The 26,185-nt window shown below is 39.5% G+C and overlaps 1 protein-coding gene across 3 annotated transcripts in view; it reads left to right on the forward strand.

Annotated features, from left to right (window-relative positions):
* ADAMTS9 (ADAM metallopeptidase with thrombospondin type 1 motif 9) overlaps positions 1-26,185 on the forward strand; it is a 184,180-nt gene that overhangs the window by 77,944 nt on the left and 80,051 nt on the right. For all 3 annotated transcript variants that reach the window (XM_037136121.2, XM_037136122.2, XM_037136123.2), the window contains 11 exons: positions 676-842; positions 939-1,068; positions 2,143-2,269; positions 9,992-10,202; positions 10,661-10,825; positions 12,804-12,968; positions 16,058-16,177; positions 17,889-17,993; positions 18,129-18,296; positions 20,105-20,374; positions 24,951-25,112. In XM_037136121.2, coding sequence (XP_036992016.2) covers positions 676-842; positions 939-1,068; positions 2,143-2,269; positions 9,992-10,202; positions 10,661-10,825; positions 12,804-12,968; positions 16,058-16,177; positions 17,889-17,993; positions 18,129-18,296; positions 20,105-20,374; positions 24,951-25,112 — 1,790 coding nt within the window. The remainder of the gene's footprint in view (positions 1-675; positions 843-938; positions 1,069-2,142; positions 2,270-9,991; positions 10,203-10,660; positions 10,826-12,803; positions 12,969-16,057; positions 16,178-17,888; positions 17,994-18,128; positions 18,297-20,104; positions 20,375-24,950; positions 25,113-26,185) is intronic.

Below are 26,185 nucleotides of genomic sequence, written 5' to 3' on the forward strand. Positions count from 1 at the left end.
CTACTGTGGGCCTCACCGAAAAAGTGACATTGTAGCATCACATTGACTGTGGATTTTCAGATTTTCACATCTGTCAAAGAAGACTAACATCGATTTAATAATCCCAACTAACTGTAATGTAAAATAGAGAGGGATATTCGTGTGACAGCCAATTTTGTACATGTTTAGTTCATTGTAAATATTTTCAAATCCTAACACTTCTGCTTCCCTCTGTAATCCTGCAACTGTGAGGCTTGTGTAACAAACCTTAGGCTAATTAGGATGCTTATATTGTCTCTTAATTTTGAGAGTCACCTTGAAGGGTGGTGTTGCTATCTGTTTTAGAAATAAAGAAATGGAGAGTGTGTGAGAGAAAGTGATTCCCCAAGGACACATAGCCAGCGAGAGGCAAAATTAGGATTTGAGTCCATGCCTATTTGCCTGAAAGTCCATGTTCTTTGCACTCTGACTCTCTGTCAAAGTGTTGTTTTTTTAAATTCTTATTGTTATTCAATTACAGTTGTCCCAATTTTCCCCCATTGCTCTCCCCTGCCTTGCCCACCCCCACCCAGCCCTGCTCCCTCAGTCATTCCCCACCCTATTGTCCATTACTATGGATCCTTTAACAAAGTGTTATTTTGTATTTTATACATTGAGTTGGCAGCAAGTCAGTGTATTCTGCTTTCTCATCTACAGCTTTATCAAACAGCACAGGTGAATTCTTGCTAAATGGAGACTTTGTTGTCACAATGGCCAAAAAGGAAATCTATGTTGGGAATACTCTGCTAGAATACAGTGGGTCTTACAATGCAGTCGAGAGAATTAACTGCACAGATCGCATTGAAGAAGACCTTTTGCTTCAGGTAAAATCTTGACCACGAGCCCACAACCCTTTTCCTCCACTCGGGATGACCAGACAGACTTGCAGACATCATCTCCCTTTTGTCTGAACATCCCAGGTGTTGTCGGTGGGGAAGCTGCACAACCCCGATGTGCGCTATTCCTTCAACATTCCAATAGAAGATGAGCCCCAGCACTTCTACTGGAACATTCACGGGCCCTGGCAGGCCTGCAGCAAACCCTGCCAAGGTATCAGCTTTTAGGTTGAGTTTGGGGGATTGGAGGTACTCCTTTGGTTTGTTTGTTTTTCCAGTTTGATTGACATATGATTGATATCATAACATTCTATAAGTTTAAGGTATACAATGTAATGATTTAATAAATGCAAAATAATTACCACCATAAGTTTGTTATCATCCATTATCACACATGGTTACAATTTTTTTGTTGCCCTGAGAACTTTTAAGATCTACTCTCTTAGCAACTTGCAAATAGACAAGACAGTATTATTAACTACAGTCACCATGCTGCACGTGACAGCCCCAGGACTTATTTATCTCGTAACTGAAAGTTTGTAGCTTTGACCACTTTCAAGCCATTTTGTCCACCCCCTACCTTCTGCCCACACCTCTGGCAACCACTTTTCTGAACTCTATTTCTCTGAGTTTGGTATTCTTTTTTGATTTCACATATAAGTGAGGTCACATCATTCTTTCTCTATTTGATTTGTTTCACTTTGAGATATTTTGAGTTAAAAAAAGAATTAAGGTGTTTTTAAATTTTTTAAAGAAACAGTCAAATATGCATGCTCTTTATACAACTTTCTCTCTGCATGCATTCTCTAACCTCTGTACTGAGTCTGTCTCATCACTTTTGGTCGGCCTGTTAAGCTTTTTTAGGTCTTTGGGATCCTGTTAGGGGTTTCTCATCCTGAGAGGTCCACACACATGTGTGAAGCCAAATGAATCAGCTGTCACTTTGACTTTCCAGAAACATAGATTTGGGAGTTGTATGATATGTTATTTATTTTGTTTCCTTTTGTCTAAATTAGGGGTTGGCAAACCATAGCCAGTGGGCCAATTCCAGCCCACTGCCTGCTTTTATAAATAAAAATTTTATTGGAACACAGACACACCAAGTTTTTACATGCTGCCTGTGAGCAGCTGCTTTTGCCCTATAATGGCAGGGCTGAGTAGTTTCAACAAAGGTCGTATGGCCTACAAAAATATTTACTATCTAATCCTTTACAGGAAATGTTTACCAATCCCTGGTCTAAATAGTAAGTGGAATAGGATACTCTCTCTAATTTTTCCTGCTGCTTAGGGGAGCGGAAACGAAAACCTGTTTGTACCAGGGAATCTGATCAGCTTGCAGTTTCTGATCAAAGGTGCTATCGGCTGCCCCAGCCAGGACCCATCACTGAACCCTGTGGCACAGACTGTGATTTGAGGTAAGGCCAGTGTTTCCCCATGGTCTTTACGAATGAGTTGTGAGGGTCTTGCAGGAGGTCTCTGCATGTGAGCAACAGGAACAGGAGCAGGAGCAGGTGCACGGGGTGTTGGGCTTTAATCCCCTTCCTTGTGTTTCTGTGAAATGAAGCATTAACCAATTTCCCATCCCTCTGAAACTGATAATCCAACACATACACCTGCAAACATCTTATCCCTTTCTTAAGGATTAAAACCAACTAGTAAAACATGGCACTTGCCAAAAACAGTTTTCCTGTTTTTGGCAAGTGGGCATTATTTTCCTGTGGGCATTATTATGGTTGAGTCACATCTTATGCAAAGGTTTAGTTTGAAAGTCAACAGATAAGGGGGAAACTTTATTATTCAAAATACCTGTGATGTTCTATACTCACCCAGAGTATATAAGCCCCGGTAGAACTCTTATGCACATGAAAGTTACAGTGTACTGAGGTAGAGTCATAGAAGGAATTAGAAGAAAATCTGTATATAAATGTCTAAATATCCACTCACTTTTTTATCTAAGAGAAATCTGAAATCTGAGCCAAAAAAATAGTGATGGGTGCAAAATTCTTTAGTTTCCCCATTTGCCTGCAAGGTTGACTGTGTTGTGTTTGAATATTAAGTAACCTGGAAGTTGCATTGGATAGTCTACATATCAGTTAAATGCTGGTAAGATGAGTTGGTGCTTTAACCTCCTTCTACAGAAATATATATACACACACACACACACACACATATAAATGTAGAATAGTTTGGAAATCTGTTAAGGTCTCACCATTCATGAGAAGCAAGATGGACAAGCATTTTCATGTTCCATATCATCATGCCAAATCCTCTTAAGTGGTATTGGCAGCCTGTAGTGCTGGAGTGAAAATAGTAAGGCATTCTCAAGGTTATAAGAGAGAAGAGCAGTGCTGTCATCAATTAGTCATGTCTGTCACAGGAATAGGTTGGAGAGACATAGCATAAGTGTTACATCTTTGCCAGTCCCGATCTGAAGTCTCTGACTTTAAAGCCCTGGCTCTTTCCATCCCACAACACTTCCTCTCCACTCAGTGTCACTAATGTGCTTTCTCATGGCTTGTCAAAAAGCACTGATGGAGGTCATTGTAGAAAGAAAAACCCAAGGCATTAAAACGCAGACATTTATACTAGGCAGTATTTATTGTTATAGATAACATCCATATGAACCCATTGCTTCAGCGAATTGAGTTAAGTTAGAGTTAAAAATCTTTTTAGAAAAATAATTAGCTAGTTAATGCTGACCTGAATCAATCACTAAAGTTTAGAGGGGAAACATTGAATTGGAGGGTAGAGTCCTTGAAGCACACCCTCAATAAACTGGGGAAGGTGACATTTTATAATTAGCCTTATATCAGTTATCACTGAAAACACCATTATAACATTAATAATAATTATGTTATTCAGAGTGATAACTACTCTGAAAGTAATAATAGAGTCAACCATTTACTAAGGACTACATTTAACAATTATATATTATCTTATTAATAGTCTTATGTTAGTAAGAGTTCTTTTATATATAAATCTTATTAATTAATTAATATCATATTAAATTAATGTTCTATTAATTATCTTATTAGTAACCTACTAAACAACACAGTGACATAGGCATTTTTATTATTATTCTAAATTAACAGATAAGGAAAACAGAAGCTGAGAAAAGTTAAGCAAACTGCCCAAGGTCACACAACTAGTTAGTGAAAAGGTGGGGCTTAAACATGCTCTGTTTGATCCTTGAGCCTGAATTCTTAAAACCTTGGAGAAAGCTATTTTCATTTTTAATTCAGGCATAATTAGCAATACTCACTGATTTCATTTTGTGTAGCTTTTCTTTCTTTGTGAAAAGAAATAACTCCCAGGAGTTTTCTGCCCCATCCCTGTTCTCTATCTTACTTAGACCCCTTCTCTGTCATTTCTGCATGGAATCAGACCAGGAGAGTCTGGTGACAGGGCAGTTCCGAAAGGTAAATGCAGATATTGTGGGACTTCTGTCTGTAGCACTAAGCATGCTCTTATAATTGTAGGGATGACAATTATAATTGTAGGGAAGTGCAAAGCATTTCAAGTACTGGAACATGACCATAAAAAAGAAAAGATTTTTTAAGAACCCTGCTTAAGTTTACCCATGAAGCAACAATTTCATGATGGAGATTAATGTTTGAACTGTTACTTCAAGAAACTAAAATTTTGCACTTCAAACAGATTCCACAATAAGCCACAATGTAGTTTGTAATGATGCTGGCTAATCCAATGTTCTCCAAAGTCTCTCTGGCACTTGAAGCTTTCAGACATAAACCAAATATTAACGCAAATTTTAGAAAACAAATACATTGAAAGGTAGCCTTGAATCCATGAGACTTTTCTGTAGAATTGTATGGAAGATCTTAACTGGATATCTCCTCAAATTGTGTTATTGATTTATGTCAGGGGTGTCAAACCCACGTCCTCGCAGTTGCCTTTAAAGGGCTGAATGTAATTTCAGCTCCTTAACAGGTAAGGAGTAGTCACATTTATACAGTCCTAAAATTATTTTGGCCCTTTGAAAGCAACCACGAGGCTGATGTGGCCCCCAGTGAAAATGAGTTTGACACCCCTTGTTTATGTGGAGTTATATGATACTTGAAGTTGGCTGTGAATAAAATATCCAGTAGTAGTAGTAGTAATAGTAGTAGTAGTGGCAATAATAATAATAATAATAGCTACTTTTTTGAGAGGGTGCCATATACCGTCATGTTAAGTGCTATGTATGCCTTGCTTCATAATCTTCATAGTAGCCCTGGGAAATGGATCCTATTTTCCCCCATTTCACAGATGAGGATACTGAAGCTTGGTGAAGTTAAGTTGCTTACCTGTGGTAAATACCTAAAAGTGTTAGAGCTTGCATTCACACCAGCTCTTTCTGATTCTATAACTCATTCTCTAACTTTTATTAAAAATCATTTCATAATACCTAGGTAAAACCAGGGCTTAAAGTCTTATTTCATTATATAGTAGGTGCATCAAAGTTGCTATTCTAAATTTCCCATTCAGAGAAAGTCAACGTTTTTTATACTTAAAAAAGAAATACTTAGACTCTACTGAAACCAAATGAAAACAGCAGCTCAGGGAACAGGCTTCAATGATGGTAGCACCTCTAGCTGATTAAAGAAAAGAAGGTGAAGGAATTGTAGCTGTGTTTTTTGGTAGAAATGTCTGGTACAAGTAACAGCTTATGAGTAAGAATTTAAAAATGGAAGGAAGAAAAGGGAAATTTAGGATTAGCTTATAAAGCCTAATAATAACTAGACACGTGTATGCTTATATCTAAAATTAAATAGAAGATTGTTTTCATTTGTCATCACTCACTCATATCTTTATGGCTTTTATGGATTGTTGGAAAAATAAAGTTGTTCACAGAAAAGCATACAAAGATACAAACCGAGAATTCTGCCAAGATGGAGGCATGGGTGGAGACGCCGTGCTTTCTCACACAACCAAATTTAGAGACAACTAAATATTAGCAACAGAAAACACAACCAGAACACAGAAAATTGAACTTTTTGGAAGTCTAATAACAACAAATTCTTCAGCCTGACTGGTAAGAGGGGTGAAACCAGCAGCTGGCGGAGCAGGGTTGCACAGGAAAACTTGGTCAGACAGACTCAGGCGCATGGAACCCAGGTGCAGGGTTGGACCTAGTGAGCCACCCAGCGAGCAACCGCAGGGAACCAGCGAGGGAGCAGGGCTGTGGGTTGACTGTAGTCGTGCATTCGTGTGCAGATAGACAAGCGAGGGAGTGGGTGATTAGACTGGACCCAGCAGGCCCCAGCGGCAAGCAGCAGCAGAGGGCGCCTCCATTTCCCCGCTCTGACCCCGCCTCCACATACAGCTTCATAACCCAGCGACCTGAGTGGCCCTGCCCTGGTGAACCACCTAAGGCTCTGCTCCTCACCCAGTGGCGCGAAACAGCAGAGGGGGTCGCCATTTCCCCACTCTGACCACACCCCGACATACAACCTCACAACCCAGTGACCTGGGAGTCCAAGGCTCCACTCCTCATACTTAACGGGCACTAACAGACCAAAAATGGCTCAAGAAGATCTCAAATCCCCAAAGCCTATAAATCTAAGCAATGAAGAAATAGAAAACTCTCAGATGCACAGTTTAAAACACTGGTGATCAGGATCCTCACAGAACTGGTTGATTATAGCCACAAATTAGAGAAACATATGAAAGCAAAACTAATTGAAATGAATGGAATTGCACAGGAAACCAATAGTGATGAAAAGGAAAGTGGGACTCAAATCAATGGAGTGGACCAAAAGAAAGCAAATAATGGCCAAATAGAAAAGAGTGAAGAAGCAAGAATTCAAAAAAAATGAGGAGAGGCTTAGGAACCTCCAGGACATCTTTAAACGCTCCAACATCCGAATTATAGGGGTACCAGAGGGGGAAAGGAACAGCCACCAGTGGAAAACTTATTTGAACAAATAACAAAGGAGAACTTCCCCAATCTGGCAAAGGAAATAGACTTCCAGGAAATCCAGGAAGCTCAGAGAGTCCCAAAGAAGTTGGACCCAAGAAGGAACACACCAAGGCACATCATCATTACATTAGCCAAGATTAAAATGAAGGAGAGAATCCTAGAAGCAGCAAGAGATAAGGGGACAGTCACCTACAAAGGAGTTCCTATCAGACTATTGGCTAATTTCTCAAAAGAGACCTTCCAGGCAAGAAGGGGCTGGAAAGAGGTATTCCAAGTCATGGAATCCAAAGACCTACAACCAAGATTGCTCTATCCAGCAAAGCTTTCATTTAGAATGGAAGGACAGATAAAGTGCTTCTCAAATAAGATCAAATTCAAGGAGTTCATCCTCACCAAGCCCTTACTATATGAAGTGCTAAAGGGACTTATCTAAGAAAAAGAAGTTAAAAAAACATGAACAGTGAAAGGACAGCAAACTCACAGTTATTAACAACCACACCTAAAACAAAAGCAAACTAAAAGGACAGCTAGATCAGGAGCGGAAACATAGAAATGAAGATCTCAAGGAGGGTTAGCAACAGGGGAGTGGGAGGAGGAGAAGGGGGGAGAAGGTACAGAAAATAAGTAGCATAGACAGTAGATAGAAAATAGATGGGGGGCAAGAATCGTATGGGAAATATAGAATCTAAAGAACTTGAGACACATGGTCATAAACTAAAGGGGGGGGTAATGGTGGGGATAGAGGGGTAGGGTGGAAGGGAATGAAGGGGGGAATAGAACAACTGTAATGGCATAATCAATAAAAAAATAAATTTAAAAAAAAGAAAAGAGAAAAAAAGATACAAACCAAGCCCAAAGAAGGTGTTTTGTCTTTCTTCTGTCTACCTGACAGTTGCTATAATTGTGATTTGTACTAATTATTGTCAAGTGGCTATTTGTAAAACTGAAAGACTGAAGAGAGGATTATTACTAATTGGTTACAGTCTAAAATAGTTTTTTCCAAAGCACGTCTGTGGAACCTTAATCCCACAAGACAATTGTGGCAGACCAGCATGTTGGAGAACCCTTACTGACCATCTCCTCCTCTGTGTGGACATTCACAGAGCTGACTAACATTGTGAAGGCCCTGAGAAGCTCTGCAGTACAGAACTCTGCTTAAACCAGTAGCTCCCAAATCATTTAATGCCATAGTGCTGCACACACTCACAGGGACATCATGTTTTTTTTTTTCTGTCTCCACTTAACACTTTGCTTTTCTGAAATATGGTAATAAAATACCATCGTTGCATGAAACAAACTGAATGAATTCAGAACACTGAAGTTGAGACAACCCTCCAGGGAGAGACTATGAAGCAAATAATACTTTTGAGAAGAACTTTCCCCAAAGTATTATTTTGGAAAAGTTTCCCAAGGCAGTTTTATGACCTTTTGCACTTTTCAGGTTCTCTGCTCAAATTCCAGGGATTGTGTGAATGTCATAAAGACTCTATTATAGTTTTGCAGCCTGAGCTGCTGGGATGTTTTCTTGTGGGGTGGGACTCTTGCCTCCCTTATCCAGGATGGAAAATAACCATTCCACAAGGAAATGGTAAGGAAGGCAAAGAGAAGATAGTCAAGAATCAAATGGCAGATCGAAGTTCCAGATGCCTCTGCTGAATTGGTCCATATTTTTGCCTTACTTCCTTAGGGAAGCAGGGCTTCACCCAGATTAAAGTTGGACAGGATGGGATAAAGCATTGTTTTACTGCCCCTCATTTATAAATGTTCCAGTTAGGGCAAAATCCCCAATATATTCTATCACTGGAACAGCAAATCTTGGTAGCCCACTTTACTTGCCGAATACGAAAGTAGGTCAACTCTGGCCTACTTTTGAACATTTGTGAGGGTTTGCAAGATAAGCACATGTCCATATCCAATACACGTTTACTTCCTGAATCCTTGTCCAGAACAGGTGTGCATGGAAGAATTCATAGGGCATTGGTGTTTGCCAAACAACTGAATTTCTGAACAATACAGAATTAACAGTCAAGAGTAAATCCAAATGAAGACTATGAAGAAAATAATCTTTAATTGTTAGATTTAATCAGCACAATATTTTTAGTGTATTTATTTAGACTATTCTATTCAGTTTAAGCATTTTTTTTATTATAAGCACTGATCATATTCCTGGGCATCAAAAAACAAGTCAATTTATTATCCCATTCTAAGCACCTACTATGTGCCAAGAAAGGCTCATTATAGGGTACTATAGATGAAAAGTACTGTATATGACAAAGATTTATAGATTCAAGTCTAATTATAAAGATGTATAATTCAGTGACGAGTGAATAGGTGGAACACAGATTTTTAAGGCAGTGAAAACACTCTATGACATTATACTGATGAATACATGTCATTATACATTTGTGCAAACCCATGGTATGTACAACACTGAAAGTGAACCTTAATGTAAACTATGGACTTTGGGTGATAACAGTGTGTCAGTTTAGGTTGATCTATTACAACAATGTGCCATGCTGGGGGGATGCGGGTGGTAGAGTTGATTGTGTGCACTGAGGGGGCAAGGGGTTTATCAGAAATCTCTTCTTCTCAACTTTACCATGGACCCAAAACTGCTCTAAAAAAATAAGGATTTTTTTTAATGTATAATTGAATTGTGTGCACTATGATCCTTGTCTTCAAGGAACTTAAGGCCTTTACTCACAGTTCAGCACATTGAAATTCACAATTACAGTCCAAATTATCCATTCTTTTATAAATTCACAGGATATTTACTGAGCACTCTCTGGCATAGGCCTACATAAAGGAGATTTTCTGAGGAGAGTTTCCTACAGTAGTTCTCTCTTAAAAGCAGCCTGCTTGATAAATGAAATGCTGTGGAACGTGAACCTTTTAAACATAAAATTGCTTTTGTTTTCCTCCGTTGAATTTCAGTAGATTTTTTTTTTTGCTTGACTTTTTGATTGACTGTAGCATGGGAAAATCTTTACAAAAACAGAGCCTCTAGTTATCATTCCGTGACTTCCATGTACATTGGTGGCCATGAAAAACTACAGGAATATGTTGGTTTAAAATTGAATTTCAGTTGCTGACTGTGGCTTTCAGTTTCATGGTATTTGAGGAGTTAAGGAAGAACAATGAACTCAAGTCTTCCACCAGTTGAGTGTAGATAAGACATGTGACAGAACTCTTGGTCTTTCTCCATTGTTATGCACAGGTGGCACGTTGCTAGCAGGAGTGAATGTAGTGCCCAGTGTGGTTTAGGGTACCGCACATTAGACATCTCCTGTGCCAAATATAGCCGGCTAGATGGGAAGATCGAGAAGGTGGATGACAGTTTTTGCAGCAGTCACCCCAAACCAAGCAACCAGGAAAAATGCTCAGGAGAATGTAACACAGGAGGCTGGCGCTATTCTGCTTGGACTGAAGTAAGTTGATTCTCTCTGAAAGAGATTCTTCTTGAAAGCAAAGTCTGATTAGTTGATGGTAATGAATCAACTTATTCATTCATTAGGGCTGTGTTAAGAAGCCCCATTTAGCTGTATGGAAAAAGAGTAGCAGAATTAATTTGTAATGCTTGACATGGCTATGGCATGTGGAAAATTGGTAATGGTAGACCAAATTATTCAATAACTTTTTCCATACCCCATAGGCCATTTCCAATTTTGCTTTCCTTTGCCCATTCACTAATACTGACTTCATTATAAATTGGGCAAATAAATTGATAACTTGAACAGATTGTCCCAAAATAACAATTAGAATTGACCAAGGATGGTTGGTTTGTTGGTTGGTTGGTTGGCTGTTTCTAAGCTCTGGCAGAGACAAGCCAGGATCTTGAGCATGCTTGATCAGAAACTCCATTTTATTTAGTTTTTTGTCTTTTCAGTGTTCTGAAAGCTGTGGTGGTGGAATCCAGAGGAGAAGGGCTATTTGTGTCAACACACGAAATGATGTCCTGGATGATAGCAAATGCATACATCAAGATAAAGTCACCATTCAGAGGTGCAATGAGTTACCTTGTCCACAGTGGAAATCAGGAGACTGGTCAGAGGTGAGATGGGGGGGTTGTTATTTCCCCTAGGTCATCCTTGATACTCTAAGTCCAAGTTCCCCCCTGGGCTGTTCAAGTTTAAGCCCATTGCACCTTTCTCCCTTCTCCTGTTGAGGAAACAGCAACTCTAGTCCTCTGCTCACCCCATGGCTGTCATACTGGATGTGATTGCTCCACTTGCAACTTCAGAGGCACAGTGGTTTGAGCTGGATTGCCCACCACAGCAGCTTTTATTGGTGACTTTCAAGTTCTAGTCCCTCACCTCCTCTCCTCTTTGAGCCCTAGCTAAGTCACTGTAAAAGGAATTGAGGCTTTAGTAATTATAAAGCTGCACTGGCTTAGATTTAAAGTAAATAATAAGGTGTCCTACTTCCTCGTCTTTAAAATAGGAGAATTAAGACAATGGGATGGGGGGAGAATTGAATGTAGGATGGGGGTGGGTAGGGCAGGGGAGACTAATGGGGGAGAATGGGGATGACTGTAATTGAACAATATTTTTTAATAATAAAAATAAAATAGGAGAATTAGACACCAGTGAGTGACTTACCTGACTTATCTATTCAGTTGCTAGTGGAAACTTGGAAAAGGGAAAGGACCAGGCTGAGTGGTCCTGGTATGCCTTCCTTGCCCCTTCCCTTATGAAGTGCAAGGTGAACCCTTCATCACTGAGCACAGGTGACCCCAGGATAGCTAGACAAATATGCTAGAGCCTCTTCCTTGCTTTTATGCTCGTGCTAGCACTCATTATAACATAGCCCCATGAGAGTCTCACTGAGTACGTGACTCCTTCTACCTTCTTTCTGGAGAACAAGTAGAAGGAAAACTGAAGTTTATTTATTTATGGGCAATGCCAGGAATGTGAGGAAGGAGGTTTTTTCTGTTAACAGCTTCTGTGTGCATGCCCTTATCTCATCCATAAAAAGGCAGAGTAACTGTTTACTTTCAGCATCAAATAAAATGTGAATTTTAAAAAAGTATTTTATTTGTTTTATTTTTAGAGAGGGGGAAGGGAAGGAGAAAGAGTGGGAGAGAAACATCAGTGTGTGGTTGCCTCTCATGTGTCCCCTACTGGGGACCTGGCCTGCAACCCAGGTATGTGCCCTGACTAGGACTTGAACTGGCAACCCTTTGCTGCACAGGCCCATGCTCAATCCACTGAGCTACACCAGCCAGGGCTAAAATGTGAATTTTAAAAGGTTACTATTATTGCCTGTTTAATGGCAGACAAGTAACAGTGTCTGATTCCTGAACAAATTAACAATGAACTTAGTGTTTTCATTCTTTGTTTATAAGCTGCCTTAGATTAAACTCTAGTATGGTTTTTTAAAAGATAAAAGAAGGTAGTGGGTTTATTTTTATTAGATAGCTAATATTAGCTGAAGTATCACTTCAAATTAAGTAGCAAGCTTTTGCAAGAATGCTTGATAAAGTAGAAGCTGGGAAAATCAAACATTTTTCAAGTTTTTTATAATGAGCACAGACAATAATGATGATTATATTTAACATTTATTAAATGAGCATGTGGTAAGCACTTTACTTAGAGTCATTTTCAATTTTTCACAATTGTTTGCAGTAAGCACTACTGTTCCCATGGTATAGATGAGAAAACTGAAGCATAGAGAGGTCACATGACCTCTGGATTAAAACCCAGGTTGTTCTGACTCATGAATTCCCTACACTTAACTCTATGCTAGAAAACTATGACCGCTGTTCTTCAATATTTCATGGTACTATGTCGAGTTTATTCTGTACTTGAAACTGGCCCAGAGCCTGTATAAATACAGAAGGAAGGAAGGAAGGGAGGGTTGGGGGAAGGGAGGGAGGGAGGGAGTTAGTTTTGATATATTTACAAATTTCCCTGAGACAGAGGAATTGCTGTGAGAAAAGGGCACACCTGCTCTTGTTGACCCACAAACCACCCCAGGACCCACATCACATTGTCCAGAACTGACACTGACTGGCTGTGCTTTCATTCCAGTGCCTGGTCACCTGTGGGAAAGGGCACAGACACCGTCAGGTCTGGTGTCAGTTCGGTGAAGATCGATTAAACGATAGACTCTGTGACCCTGAGACCAAGCCAGCTTCCACGCAGACCTGTCAGCAGCCAGAATGTGCGTCCTGGCAGGCAGGTCCCTGGGGACAGGTATTTCAAATGATAAAGTTCTTAACTACATTCTTTCCTTTTTATCTGAAGAGGGCTTACAGCCGGGCATTCCAGCACCAGGGATTTCACTGCTGTGTTTGTGACTTGCGCTATACCTTCATGGCTCTGTGTCAAAGCAAGAGAAACTCTGCAGCCATTTCCTCACACTTTCTGGGGTTGCCACTTGCCCTCCTGCTGCTGATTATCCCGTTTACAGACCCATGCGCACCTTTTCACTCATAGTTAAAACTAGATTGAGACATGAATATTTGAACAGTTCACAACAGATCTCGAGTCTATCGGATGTTCTTTTCTAGTTTGCCCCTATGCATCTGTTAGAGAAAATGGGATCTAGCCCCAGCATCTTCATCAGGAGGGTCCGGACTGGAATTTGGGTGAGATGTTTTGGCTCTCAATCTTTCCAGAGCTCACCTCTCATAAATAAGTCAGACTCTTCAAGCAAGTTAATTAGATCCAAGGCTACAGAATTATCTCATTTGCAAGAATCTTTTCCAAGTCCCCTTGTCTGGAGGTTTTAAGTCTTAACTAGATGTATTCTTAAAGGACAGAATGAAAGTCTCTCTTGGGCTCACATTAGAGAAGCCACTACTCTTGGAATCAAGTCCTTCCCAATATAGAAGCAAAAAGCATTCTGGTACTATTTAAGTAGCTCTCCGGGTTCACAGGAGAAGCAAAGCAGCTGTCTACTGTCACTTACACAGTATCTTGGAGAATGACTTGTTCTCCACCCTGTCCAGTCACTGCCTCAGCCACTTGAGTTGTCTAGCTCGCATCTTTATTTCCAGTGTGGCTGCGGTAAAGGGGGCACCTTTATTGCTACTCCCTGACACTTTTTGTCATTAGCATTAACACTTTTTCAAATCCTCCCCATTGCACAGCATCCCTAGTCAAAAGGTCTGATCACTCCGCATAAACAGGGAGAGTCTACATACACTTCAAATATTGCCTCCTTTTTGTCTCCATCTGCATAACTCTTAGGGAATAGTTGAGAGGAAAAATGCTCAGCTCAGGGTCACTGTTAAGATCTGAATATTATATCTTTTATAACTGGTAGACCTATTTTTTACCCTTGTCCACACCAGGCCAGTCCTAACCAGAGATTTTTTCTTCCTTTGCCTGAACATGCAGTTGAGGGCAATAAACTGCATTTTAAAATATCATTTAAGAGTAATGCCTGTTCATAAGAAAATTGTGCAAAATGTTATTTAGCAAAAAGAAGAAAACCAAACATACTTGTAACTCTATACTACAGAGATTACTATTATTAATAGGTTTGATTTTCTTTTTAAAACTGATATTAAGATTATATTTTGCTTTTTTTGTTTGAAGTAAAACTCACATACAAAATTAACCATTTCAAAGTGAACAAATCAGTGTCATTTAGTACATTCATAATGTTATTACGCAGCCACCACCTTTGTCTAGTTCCAAACCATTTTCATCCCCCGAGAGTACTCACTAAGCAGTTACTTGCCATTTGCTCTCCCTTTAGCCCCTGCAGACCACAGTCTGCCTTCTTCCTCCAGGGATTTACTTATTCTAAGTATTTCACATAAATGGAATCATGCAATGTGGGACCTTTTGTGTCTGGCTCTTTGATGTAACATGTTTTTAACGTTGTAGCATCCACATTGTAGCATACATCTTTTCCTTGTTCCTTTATATGGCTGTGTAATAATCCATTGCACAGATATAGCACATTCGTTTATGCAGTAGTCCCCCATGGGACATTTGCATTATTCACACCTCTTGGCTATTGCGTATAGGGCTGCTATGGATATTTATGTATGAAAAGAAAAGTGTTCTTTTTAGTACCTAATTTCAATTCTTTTTGGTATATACCCAAGAGAACTGTTGATGGGCCATTTGATCATTCTATGTTTAACTTTTTAATTACCAAACAGTTTTCCACAGAACGTGTACCCTTTTACATTCAGCAATACACAAAAGGTACAATTTATATACATCTTTGCCAACACTTCTTATTTTTCTACTTTTTAATTATGACCCTTCTAAGGTTTTGACTTGTATTTCCCTAAGGACTTGTTGACCATCTTTTAATGTGTTATTGGCCATTTGTATATCTCCTTTGGAGAAATTCTTATTCAAGTCCTTTGCCCATTATTTAAAAATTTGTAATTGTGGTAAAATACAGATAACATTAAGATTTATTGTCCTAACCACTTTCAGTATACAGTTCAATGGTGTTAAGTATGTTTATATTGCTGTACAACTAATATCCAGAAATTTTCATCTTGCAAAATAAAAACTCAGTCCATTGACTAGCTGCCCATTTGCCCTCCACCCAGCCCCTGGCAATTGCCATTCTATTTTCTGTCTCTATGACTATTCTGGATACCTCTAGAAGTAGATAGAATCATACAGTGTTTGTCCTGTTGTGATGGGATTATTTCAATTAGTGTAATATCCTCACGGTTTACCCATGTTGCAGCAGATGTCAGAATTTTCTTCCTGGAGTTTTTGAGGCTGAATAATAATCCACTGTATGTATCTATCACATTTTGTTTATGCATCCATCTGTCGATGGCCACCTAGGCTGCTTTCACCTTTTGGCTATTGTGAATAATGCTGCTATGAACAAGTGAGTGTATTAATATCTCTCTGAGACTCTGCTTTGAAGAGTCTCAGAGAGATATTATCTTTTGGATATATACTCAAAAGTGGAATTGTTGGGTTATATGACAATTCTATGTCTAATTTTTTGAGGAACCACCCTACTATTTTTCATGGTTCTGGTAGCTATAGTATGGAAGATATACAAATGATTGAAATGTACCCTCCTCCTTCTATGGGTTAACAGTTAAGGAACTGAACTCCTACAAATATACTTCCAGTGGAGGTAGAAATAATTTCAAATTAGAGTGATAATTGATCAGTATAATTTGTACAGGAAAGGATCACCTAATTTTAACTGATTTCTTTAGATGCCTACCTTCTGGCCTACAATGATGGAAATAATTTTTCTCATGTAGAATGTCATGTGAAAAGTAAGGGAAATAGAAATTTTGCTGAATTACGTGTGCTTTTGTTTTATTTCTTTCCCCCAGTGCAGTGTCACTTGTGGGCAGGGATACCAGCTCAGAACCGTGAAATGCATTGTTAGGACTTACATGTCAGAGGTGGATGACGATGTCTGCAATGCAGCAACTAGGCCCACTGAGACCCAGGTAAGTCTTTTTCATTCAACTCAGTTGTTACCTTTGTGCACTGAGATGCTAAAACTTCCCATAACTTCAGTCAAATTGAAGTCTTTTTATAGATAAGTATTTAGGTAGAGAAAACTGTTGATTAAATTATTCTGGATTTACTTGTTATATTTGGAATCTGGTATTTTGATGTACCAGTTTTTTTGTTATGTGGTCATTGAAGTGTATGTAGGTTTGATCCTGATTTTTATTGGATGGCAAATGTTGATTGGTCTTATTTTCTTGAACTTAGTTTTTTAAAATAATTTCAAGTAGGGTTCAGCAGAGTCATGTATGTTCAGGCAGCAGTGTGCTGGTGCTCACTTTTTCCTACATTTTACTGTTATCTATGCCCTTGAGTTATTTACATGTGTGTGTCCATATGATGGAAATACTATATAATGGTGAGCTACTGTACCTCTCTTCCCAACTTGATATCAAATTGGTAGCTTGAAATTGGCCCTGGTGAGAGTATTTTCAGCACAGAAGTCAGCAAATACTATATAGTTCAGGGTTTTATTTATTGTTTTGTTGATTATTTAGAAATAAGAAGGTGATGGAGAAAATATTAATAATGAAAATTAAACTTAAAAGAGTGTCCTGTCTGCAGCTGTTACATTGTGAATAGCAGAAAAATTTAAGAAAATGCTTTTCCAGTATTTGCAAAGAAATTGTTCATGTCATTGATAAATGAGTAAACTTCTTCTATGCATCTTCATTATTTCACTTTCATCCTACTCTTAAAAGTAAACAAAACATCAACTAACATTTATGTAAGAGTGACACTTGTCCAGCCCTTATAACCATAGTTTGTCAACAGATTCAAGAGTTTGGCAAAATTCAACAAAACTATTCTGTGAGAATCAATTGGCTATATGGAATTTTTAGTGAACAGTAATATATTTTGTTGTCATTTGCAAGTTGTATGCTACACATTCTTTATATCAATACAATTAATAATAAACACATATGTGCATATATAAACATATGTGTATATTCATATCTGTCTACACAAACACATGCACACCTTTTTTCTCAAGAGAGCTACTTGATAATCACTTACCAGCACACTATGTTACGTGGACCTTAATTTTGGCATCACTTATGTAAAGGGAAGACTTGGGTTTATATATCAGCTTTGCCAATTCCTGAAGACAGGATTTGAACCCAGACTTTCTCCAGAACTCATGCTCCGAGGCTCCACCGGGCAATGCACTGCCTTTGTCTTGAGCACCCTTAGTCTGCTGCATGCCAGCATGTGTTGTTTATGGATGAAGTGTGTCAGAAAAAGTAAATGAAGATGGCAGTGTTGCCCATGTTGTCATTGCTGATCGATTAATCAAACATGACTTGTGAGTTGTGTCTTCTTTACTTCTATTACTTTATTGAAATATTCCAAACCACCATACTATAAATGCCTGGGAAATATTAGCTATTACATTGGAGAAGTCATAAAGTAAGGACTCAACAACTCCCTTAAAGATTCCAAACATGTGTTTCTCTCTAAACTGCTCTATAGTATCCACTGGACTAGAGGGCAGGCCCAAAGTTATAGTATGTGAATCATTTCTTCCCTGTATGAAAAGATCCCTGAGGTTTTAGAATTTTTAGTTCTTATATTTTTATATGCCATGACCATGAAAAGTGTTTATTGACATAAAAGTAACTGGCTTTCCCCCCTTCTCCCATCTAGGACTGTGAATTACCATCCTGTAACCCTCTCCCAGCTGTCCCAGAAGCAAGGAGAGACGTACACAGTGTGCCCAGAACCCAGTGGCGATTTGGGTCTTGGACTCCAGTAAGAAATAGAATGGTAGAAGTTGAAGGGGTGGAGGGCAAAGAAGGCATTCTCTGACATGACCTTAAAGTGGATTGCTGTCCAGTTCGCAACTGATTCAAATAACATTCTGCATTATTTTATTCCAACACCCAGTGCTCAGCCACTTGTGGAAAAGGTACCCAGATGAGATATGTCAGCTGCCGGGATGAAGACGGCTCTGTGGCTGATGAAAGAGCCTGTATAATGCTGCCTAAACCAGTGGCAGAGAAAGAATGTTTTGTGACTCCCTGTGGCCAGTGGAAGGCTTTGGACTGGAGCACTGTAAGCAAGTGCATTCTTTGGGGTTGGGAGAGGATTGGGGCGCAGTAAAGGGGGTGAATTTAACAGATCTCAGATGTCAATGGGTAACATTTTAGAATTGGACTTAAATTTAGATTGGGATTTAAATTGTTGTGTTTCATGTATGCGTAGCTGGTATAAATCTTAGCCAGATGGATAAGAAATGCACATTTTTAAAAAGACACGTAAGTCCATTTAAAATCTACTTAAGCCCCTATCTTGTTGGGCTCATTGGAAAGCCAGTCTTAATTGAATCACATGAGAATGTAGTAGGTGTGTAAGGTAACAAAGGCAGCAGAGATGAAGGGAGGAGTGCAAAGATGGCCTTTCACCCTGAGTCTGGGGCTCTCCTGCATCCTACCATGCCTTGAAGTCCAGTCACCCTTGGCTTTCCTGCCAAAAGTAAAAAGTGAGAATCTTCATTGTGCGCTTTGTACTAGGCCTCCATGCACACCAAAAACCATCTATGGGGTTTTGTAGAAGTAGAGAAACATTTATCTCAGGCAGCTCCTGCTTTCTGCCTTGCCAAAACCAAAGAGACCAGGAAGGACAAAGCTTAGGATAGGTGAGGAGACATTACAAGGAAAATGGAGACTATTATGTCAAGAAATATCATAACATATATATAAAATTTAAGAGGTAGATTCAAAGAGAGCTGTGTAAACATTCAGATGTTGACATTTACTGGCTGCATGACCTTAAGCTGTCTGGTTAGAGTTTTTGACCTTAACTTCTTCTGCTCTTCAAAGAAGACCAAAGAATACCTTCAAGGATGTTGTGTGGATTATTTGAGATTATATATGTTAAATATTTAGCACAAAGTGGGTGCTCAATAAATGGTAGATAATCTCATTCTCATACCCTGAGCCTCCAAACATATATACATACATGCAGACAGACCAACAGATATCAGGTACATCTGTTTACTCACTAGGTATTTGATAAGGCTCGCTGTATAAAAAGCAGGGAAAACAAATAATAAAGTCTTTACTGTCATGGAGATTAGTCCAAAGGAGATTCCAGGCCCTGAGGAAATACAAAAATAGATATATGATATAGCAACAGATACTGGTAAGTATTAGAGGAAGTCCAGCAGAGTACGGATGTAGAGAAAGATGGCTGTGCTTTCAGACAGTGTGGTCAGAAAAGGGCTGGCTTTGATTGAGTAGGACTAAGTTAAGTGAGGGAGTAAGCCACATGGATATTCCTATGGTACAGCAGAAGTTACAGCAGATGCACAGACCTGAGATATGAGTATTCTTGGCATAGTGAAAAAATCCTTAAGTCCAGTGTGGCTGGAATGCAGTGAGTGGAGGATGGCAGGAGGTGAGTGAAAGATAGCCAGTGACCGTATCATTGGGATCTACCAGTTCAAGTAAGGACTTTGGACATCCAATAACATCCAAAGTGAATTTGGGAGTCACATGATCTGACTTTCGTTTGCGAGGGTCACTGTTTGTGATATGTCGATGGCAGACTTGGGGGTGGGATCAAAGTTATGTGCAGGAGCCCAGATGAAAGGCCATTACAATAGTTCTGGCAAAGGAAGGTGATGGCTGGGACTGGAGGTGTGATGGTGGAGGCAGTGAGAAGTGTGTATCTGAACACTGAGCTGACACGATTTCTCAGTGAAAAGGCTACGGGGTGGGAAGAAAAGGGAGGAATGAAGGACAACACCAATTTTTTTGATTAACCTGGTGAGTAGCGGGCAATTTACAAAAAAAATGCATTTTCATGAATTTATGACTGCTGAATGACTGACCCTTTTTTTTTCTGAATATTCGACGTAGTGTTCTGTGACATGCGGGCAAGGTAGAACAACCAGGCAAGTGGTGTGTGTCAACTACAGTGACCACGTGGTTGATCAAAGCAACTGTGACCCAGAGTATATCCCAGAAACCAACCAAGACTGTTTCATGTCACCATGCCCTCAACGAACCCCAGACAGTGTCCTGGCTCAAAACCCTTTCCAAAATGTGGGTTATCACCCCAGGAGCTTCAGCCCTAGCCAAACCCATGTGCTTGGTGGAAACCAGTGGAGGACTGGACCCTGGGGAGCAGTGAGTATTTACTGAGGTCTTTTCCTAACTTGCCTTCTTCTCTTTCACTGGAGGCACTATTTAGGGAAAAACAGACTCAAAGCACCTTTGTAGCATTTTTTCCACAATGAATTGACATGCTTTTCACTTGTTTGGGGGTCAACCACAGTGGGTAAATTGCAGTCCCTGAGAAGGTGCCACAGAATGCTGCCTGCATGCACCTATAAGCTACCTTGATTGGGTGGAGAACGGGGTGTCGCTGCTGGGTGACATGATCAGGTGACCTCCTGGGGGGTGCTGTCAAGGCGGGGATGAGTGAGCCTGGAGGCAGCAGTGGCCATTCTTACCTGCAGGGAAATTAAAAGGGCAAAGGAACTTTGCTGAAAGGGAGCTCTTACTGAATGCCATTTTCCTTCTTGCTCTCCTCCACATGCATGCGATGTCAAAGGGGCCTGGTTGCTGTGTAATTTGTAGCAATAGATCATGGTCCTGGATGGGGTGGGGAGAGAGAGGAGGCTAGGTAAAAGCTGTGTGTAAGGGGAGAAGTACTGTAACTTGTGGACTTTGGCAGGTCCCCTCTGCTCTTCAAGCCTCAGTTTTGTCATCTGTAAAACAAAGTTAACCATAATTCTGGCTTTCTTGGGGTGTAAGAATTAAACTCATTGATGCAAATAAAGTGCTTTGCACTCTGCCTGCCACAGAGTGAGACCTTAATAGATGTCAGCAATAATCTTTATCGTTACCATTGTCCTTCAAAATAGGAAGACCTTGAAAAATATTTAATATTCAAAGGAAAAATATGCTTTTAAATGTTTTTAATTTTTTGCTACATAATTTTCCAATAAAAATAGTTACATTGTGGAATGTTGGTTATGTGGAATGAAACTGCAGGCAGGGGGAGGAAGCACTGGCCCTGGTTGGTGTGAGGATTAAGGGTTTATTCATCACTCTGGGGTCTTCGCTTAAATTATTTACTGTCCATTTCCTTCCAGTACTGCTAATTGTGTTTAATTATTTCTGGACCAATTATTTCTGGATTAGAAGGAGACTGTTTTTCAGCCAGTTGTTTCAGTAAATCAGACTGACTTTCCTAGGAATTCTGAGTAGCTCCTTCATGTTTGCGAGTAGCTGCTGCATATCTGCCAAGCAAGCTGTAGGGACCTTCCGGCCTCTCGTTCTCCTGGCTTGTTTTCCTCTTCATGTTCCTTCGCCTGGCTCAGAAGTGACTTTGGTTCTGAGAAATCAAAGGGTAACTAATCACTAGGTGTCCCACAATTTTTCTAATTGAAAAATTCAGAACTTGAGTGTGTGTTCAAGTGATAGCACTAGAAATTTTTTTAAAACATTTTAAAGCTGCTCCTATTTAGGACTGCATTTAGGGAGTGATACATTCCTTCGAGACTGAATGATTCTGCCCCAGGCAGAATTCCCAATTAGGGGGGATTAGGTAACCTTTTTGCAGCAATGGGCACCACCATTCTTTTCCCCATTGTGCCTGTTTTGTGTTTGGTGATTTTTTTTCTAATTTAAGTAAAGCTGAAGTTGGACACTGTGATCTTTCAGGCCTCCCTTGGAATGCCTGCCCTCCTCCCAGGAGTGTGTGGGATGTGCAAACTGTATGTGTGTGCCTTCTGTGGCAGAAAAGGCAGCAAAGAATCATAAGCACTAGAGAGTGGGAATCTCAAGTTTACCCTGGGTTCTGGAGAAAGAACCTTGTTTTACAGTAGACTTCTGTATAAACTTGAACCCAGTATGAGGCTTTCCATGTATTATTATCAGTTAGGGGTCTCTAGTTGCAAGCAGAAGAAAAGAAACTGACTCTTTCAATTGAAAGCAAAGCCAACAAAACTGTTTAGCCCCAGTACAGGCAGAAACCAGTGCATGTTCAGGGATCTAGCTCAGGTCTTGCCAATTTTTTTCTGCAAGAAGACAGATAGAATATATTTTTATCTTTGTGTACCATACAGTCTCTGTCACAACTAACCAGCTCTGCTGCTGTAGCACAAAAGCAGGCATGGACAATAAAGGAATGGTCATGGCTATGTTCCAATAAAACTTTGTTTATAAAAACAGATTGTAGGCCAAATTTGGCTCCTATATTGTGTTTTGCCCAATCCTGCTCTAGGGGGAGCAGTAACTAAAGGATAACTTCTTTAAGGAGTTTCTCTGTTAATGAATCCCCTTTACCTCTGAACCACCCTTGAGTTACTCTACTCAAGATTCAAATTCCCAGGAAAGTTTGATTGTCCAGCTTGTTCCACTTGCTCACACCTTAACCAGGGCAGGGCAGAGTATTGTAATAGACAGTCCCACTAAGGTGGCATCCATTGCTGGAGGAATCATTCTTTATGGGAGAATTGGGCTGCCAGACGTAGGGTGAGTATATGAGGCAACTAAGAAAAGAAGATGCCCATTACCTCTTCCTTCTTTAAAGGCCATTTACCCTTTTTTTTTTTTTGTCCAGTGGGGATGATAGGTACAGGGTTTGTTCAAAGAAATATCTACCTAGAAATATATGTCATCTAAAGAACATTGTCAACAAAAGAAGTGCAGAATGAAATTCTGCAACATAGTCCTTGAACTAAGAATCCCTGTTAATCAAAAAAGACAAAAGTGAACCTGGAGAAGATCAGGTACAACACTGAACCTGCGTGTGGGAGGGTAAAGACCTATGCTGACCGTGGGTTTAGAGCTGTGCAGTGTGGTTGCAGGGCTGTGCAGTTCAATTGCTTGGCCCCAGCTGAGCACTGTCTCCATCTCTTTGGTCAGATCCACAGGAGGAAACATCTGACTGGTCATTGGGCAGCTGTAGATTAGTTTGTCTTGGATCAGCTATCCATCCTTGCTCCAGTAGGCCATATTGATGAGAGGGTAAAAAGGAAGAGAAGGTAGAGAAGTCTTATAGAGCTGCTTCTTCCAGGAACTGGAATGGGACCAGGCAATAAATCCTGTGACCAGTGCCATGGGCGTTAACAGGGATATGAATGGTGACAGAGCCTTCCCTCAAATGGTTTACCATTTTGTTGGGCCACGCACTCACAGGAAACATAATAAAAGAATAACACAAGATTTTGTTGTGAAGGGGAAAATGCAAGGGCCAAAATATGTGTATTCCAAATCTATTTATAGTATGGAAGTTCCTTCCAAACATTTCAAATTCTGGTCCTCAGACAAAGCCAATTAACATAATAGTTCTCTGTGTTTTTTTTTATTATGGACTAAGCTGTTTCAAAAGTAGGAAAAAATATTTCAAGTTTAGAGTAAGTATACCAGAACCATCTGAGAATAGAGGTAGAATATTTTAAAACATTAAAAATTTACCTAAATCAAAAATTACCTAAATATTTTCTCAGACAGAATTCATAAATCTATTTTCTTGCTCTATGCATATTTTTTTAATTAAGCTCAATATATTTTTAAACCTCTCATAATTTGACAAGCATAAGTAGGGAAATTGAACTGAGGTCCAATATGATGAGCAAAATATATTCACAACATTGTATGAAAGAAGCTGACCAGCAAAAAGTAGCTGACCAGCAAAATTTACAGGCATTTTGAAATAACACAGGTGTGTGCTGAGGTTTGATAGAAAGCACAAAGCAGCCATTAGAACCTGGAACTCAAAACACTGTTGCAAATGCATTTTGATGTGATAACTCGTGGGAATTGCATTGCTTTGAGAACTAGATGGTTTTTTTATAGGCAAACTGTTAAGTGTCAGATTGAAGGATACTAGCAAACACATTGAGTTTCAAAAGATAACAAAGTTATGGAAAAAACACTCAAGATGTAGATAAATAAAAGAGCTTTGAGAAGCTTGTGTGGGAAATTAGCTGAAATGCAAGCATAATTCTGTGACAAGCATGAGAGGGGTGCTAGACTGAATGTCCATTTGAAGAGAGGTTTATCCATATAAAATTCAGTGAAGTTCATTGGGAAATACACAGAAAGAATGAAAATAAATCTTGCTACCACCAGCCACTAAGGTAGACTCTATAATTAAGGGAGAGATGGCATCATTACCTGTGAGAAAATGATGTCAAAGTGGTATTCCATATAAATGAATGAGTTAATATGAAAGCTTAATTTCAACAACTGGCTATTAGTTAAGCCATGTAATTTGATGCCTATGTTGAAAGGGAAGTAAAATATTGGTTCTAAATAATCACTGGTAGTTTTGAAAAGAAAAGAATGTCTCAGTAGGTGTGGTGTCATTCAATACCTGTGTACCTGTCAGGAATGCAGAGAAGATAAAGGAGGACCATAAATAGGGCTGTTTTGGAAATAACAACACATTATCACTCATTAGACATTTTCTGGACACCGGCATTTACCAAATACCTACATTAGACATTTACTGAACACCTATTCAAAGCCTAACCTGTGCAAAGGAGAAGCCATGTTCCTGCCCCTCAGGTATTTAAGACCTTCTACATCAAACAACCCCACAGGAGGGGACATCTCACAACTGCTTTCTGTCCACTGTGGACGATTTCTGTCACTTTTGTCTCTGACCTTTCAGTCAGCTGTTTTTTGTGATCCTAAAGTGGAAATGGAGGTGGGGATTAACCTGTCGACTGATGTCTGATATGTTCAGTGTTCTAGCACCTGTGCTGGAGGGTGGCAGCGCCGTGTCGTTGTATGTCAGGATGAGAACGGATACACCGCAAGTGACTGTGTGGAGAGAATCAAACCCGATGAGCAAAGAGCCTGCGAGTCTGGGCCATGTCCTCAGTGGGCTTATGGCAGCTGGGGAGAGGTGAGAGTAAAAGTCCATTTATACAGCCTTTGGAAAAAACAGACACGTAATTTTGTATGACCAAACTGTGTTATTGTTCGTAGTTTATTTGAAGGAAGAAGAATTAGTTCCAGTGAAAGCTTCTTGATTTGAGATTAACTAGAAGACCTGTCTTAATGCTAAACTACTTTAAAAATGGGTTCATGACTAATTATATAGACAGCTTGATTACACTGGAGAGGAAAATTAGGAAAGAATTCAGATAAATGCTCGTTTAAATTGTTAACCTCTGCTAGTTAAAAAAAAGGTGGAGGCCTGTAAACTGATTGAAAGTGTGTGTTAAATTAGTTAACAGAAATTTTGACATCTTCTTCAGAGTTTTGGGATGTTTGGGATGTCACTCTTATTCTCAAAGCATAATGTCTCCCATTATTTTAAACCCCCAATGAAACCAGAATGAATGGGTGCTATTTTTCCTATCAAAGATGACTCCTTTTAAACATGAAGTAAATAATTAGCTGTGTATTCTCAAATAGTGAAATTCTTTAGCTGTTACTTTTTAGACCTTCCTAAAAAGTTGCCTGTTCTTACTTTTTAGACCATTTTAAAGAGTCTGACTGGTGAAGGGCAGTGGAGTATTTGAACCAGAGAAAATTGGGTACCATTCCCAACCCTGACTCATATAAGCTACGTGGCCTTGGCAAAATGTAACTTTGCCAAACATTTGCATCCTCTTCTATAAACAGGGATGATAAAGTCATCAAATTCATCATCTTTGTGGCTAGTATAAGAGATGCTGCATATCAAATGCCTATCACATAGCCTTCGAGCTAAGATGACTGCTATGATAAAAGTGATAATTATTAGTAGTAATAATTATTATCATTATTATTACTATCATTATTAAATGGGCTACTGGGCCACTATTACATGTAGGGCTTATATACTTAATGTTTTGTTCTCTTGAATTTACAGAGAGATCACATATTTAAAGCTTGTTGAGTTGTTCTGTCTTGACTGTAAAGTTCATAAAATAAAACATGAGGATTAACATCTTGGAGATTCCAGTGCCAAGAGGGGGAAAAGACAAATGA

Source organism: Artibeus jamaicensis, unplaced genomic scaffold (genome assembly GCF_021234435.1).
Source record: "Artibeus jamaicensis isolate MK-2021 breed Jamaican fruit bat unplaced genomic scaffold, CSHL_Jam_final contig_519, whole genome shotgun sequence".
Taxonomy (NCBI): Eukaryota; Metazoa; Chordata; class Mammalia; order Chiroptera; family Phyllostomidae; genus Artibeus; species Artibeus jamaicensis.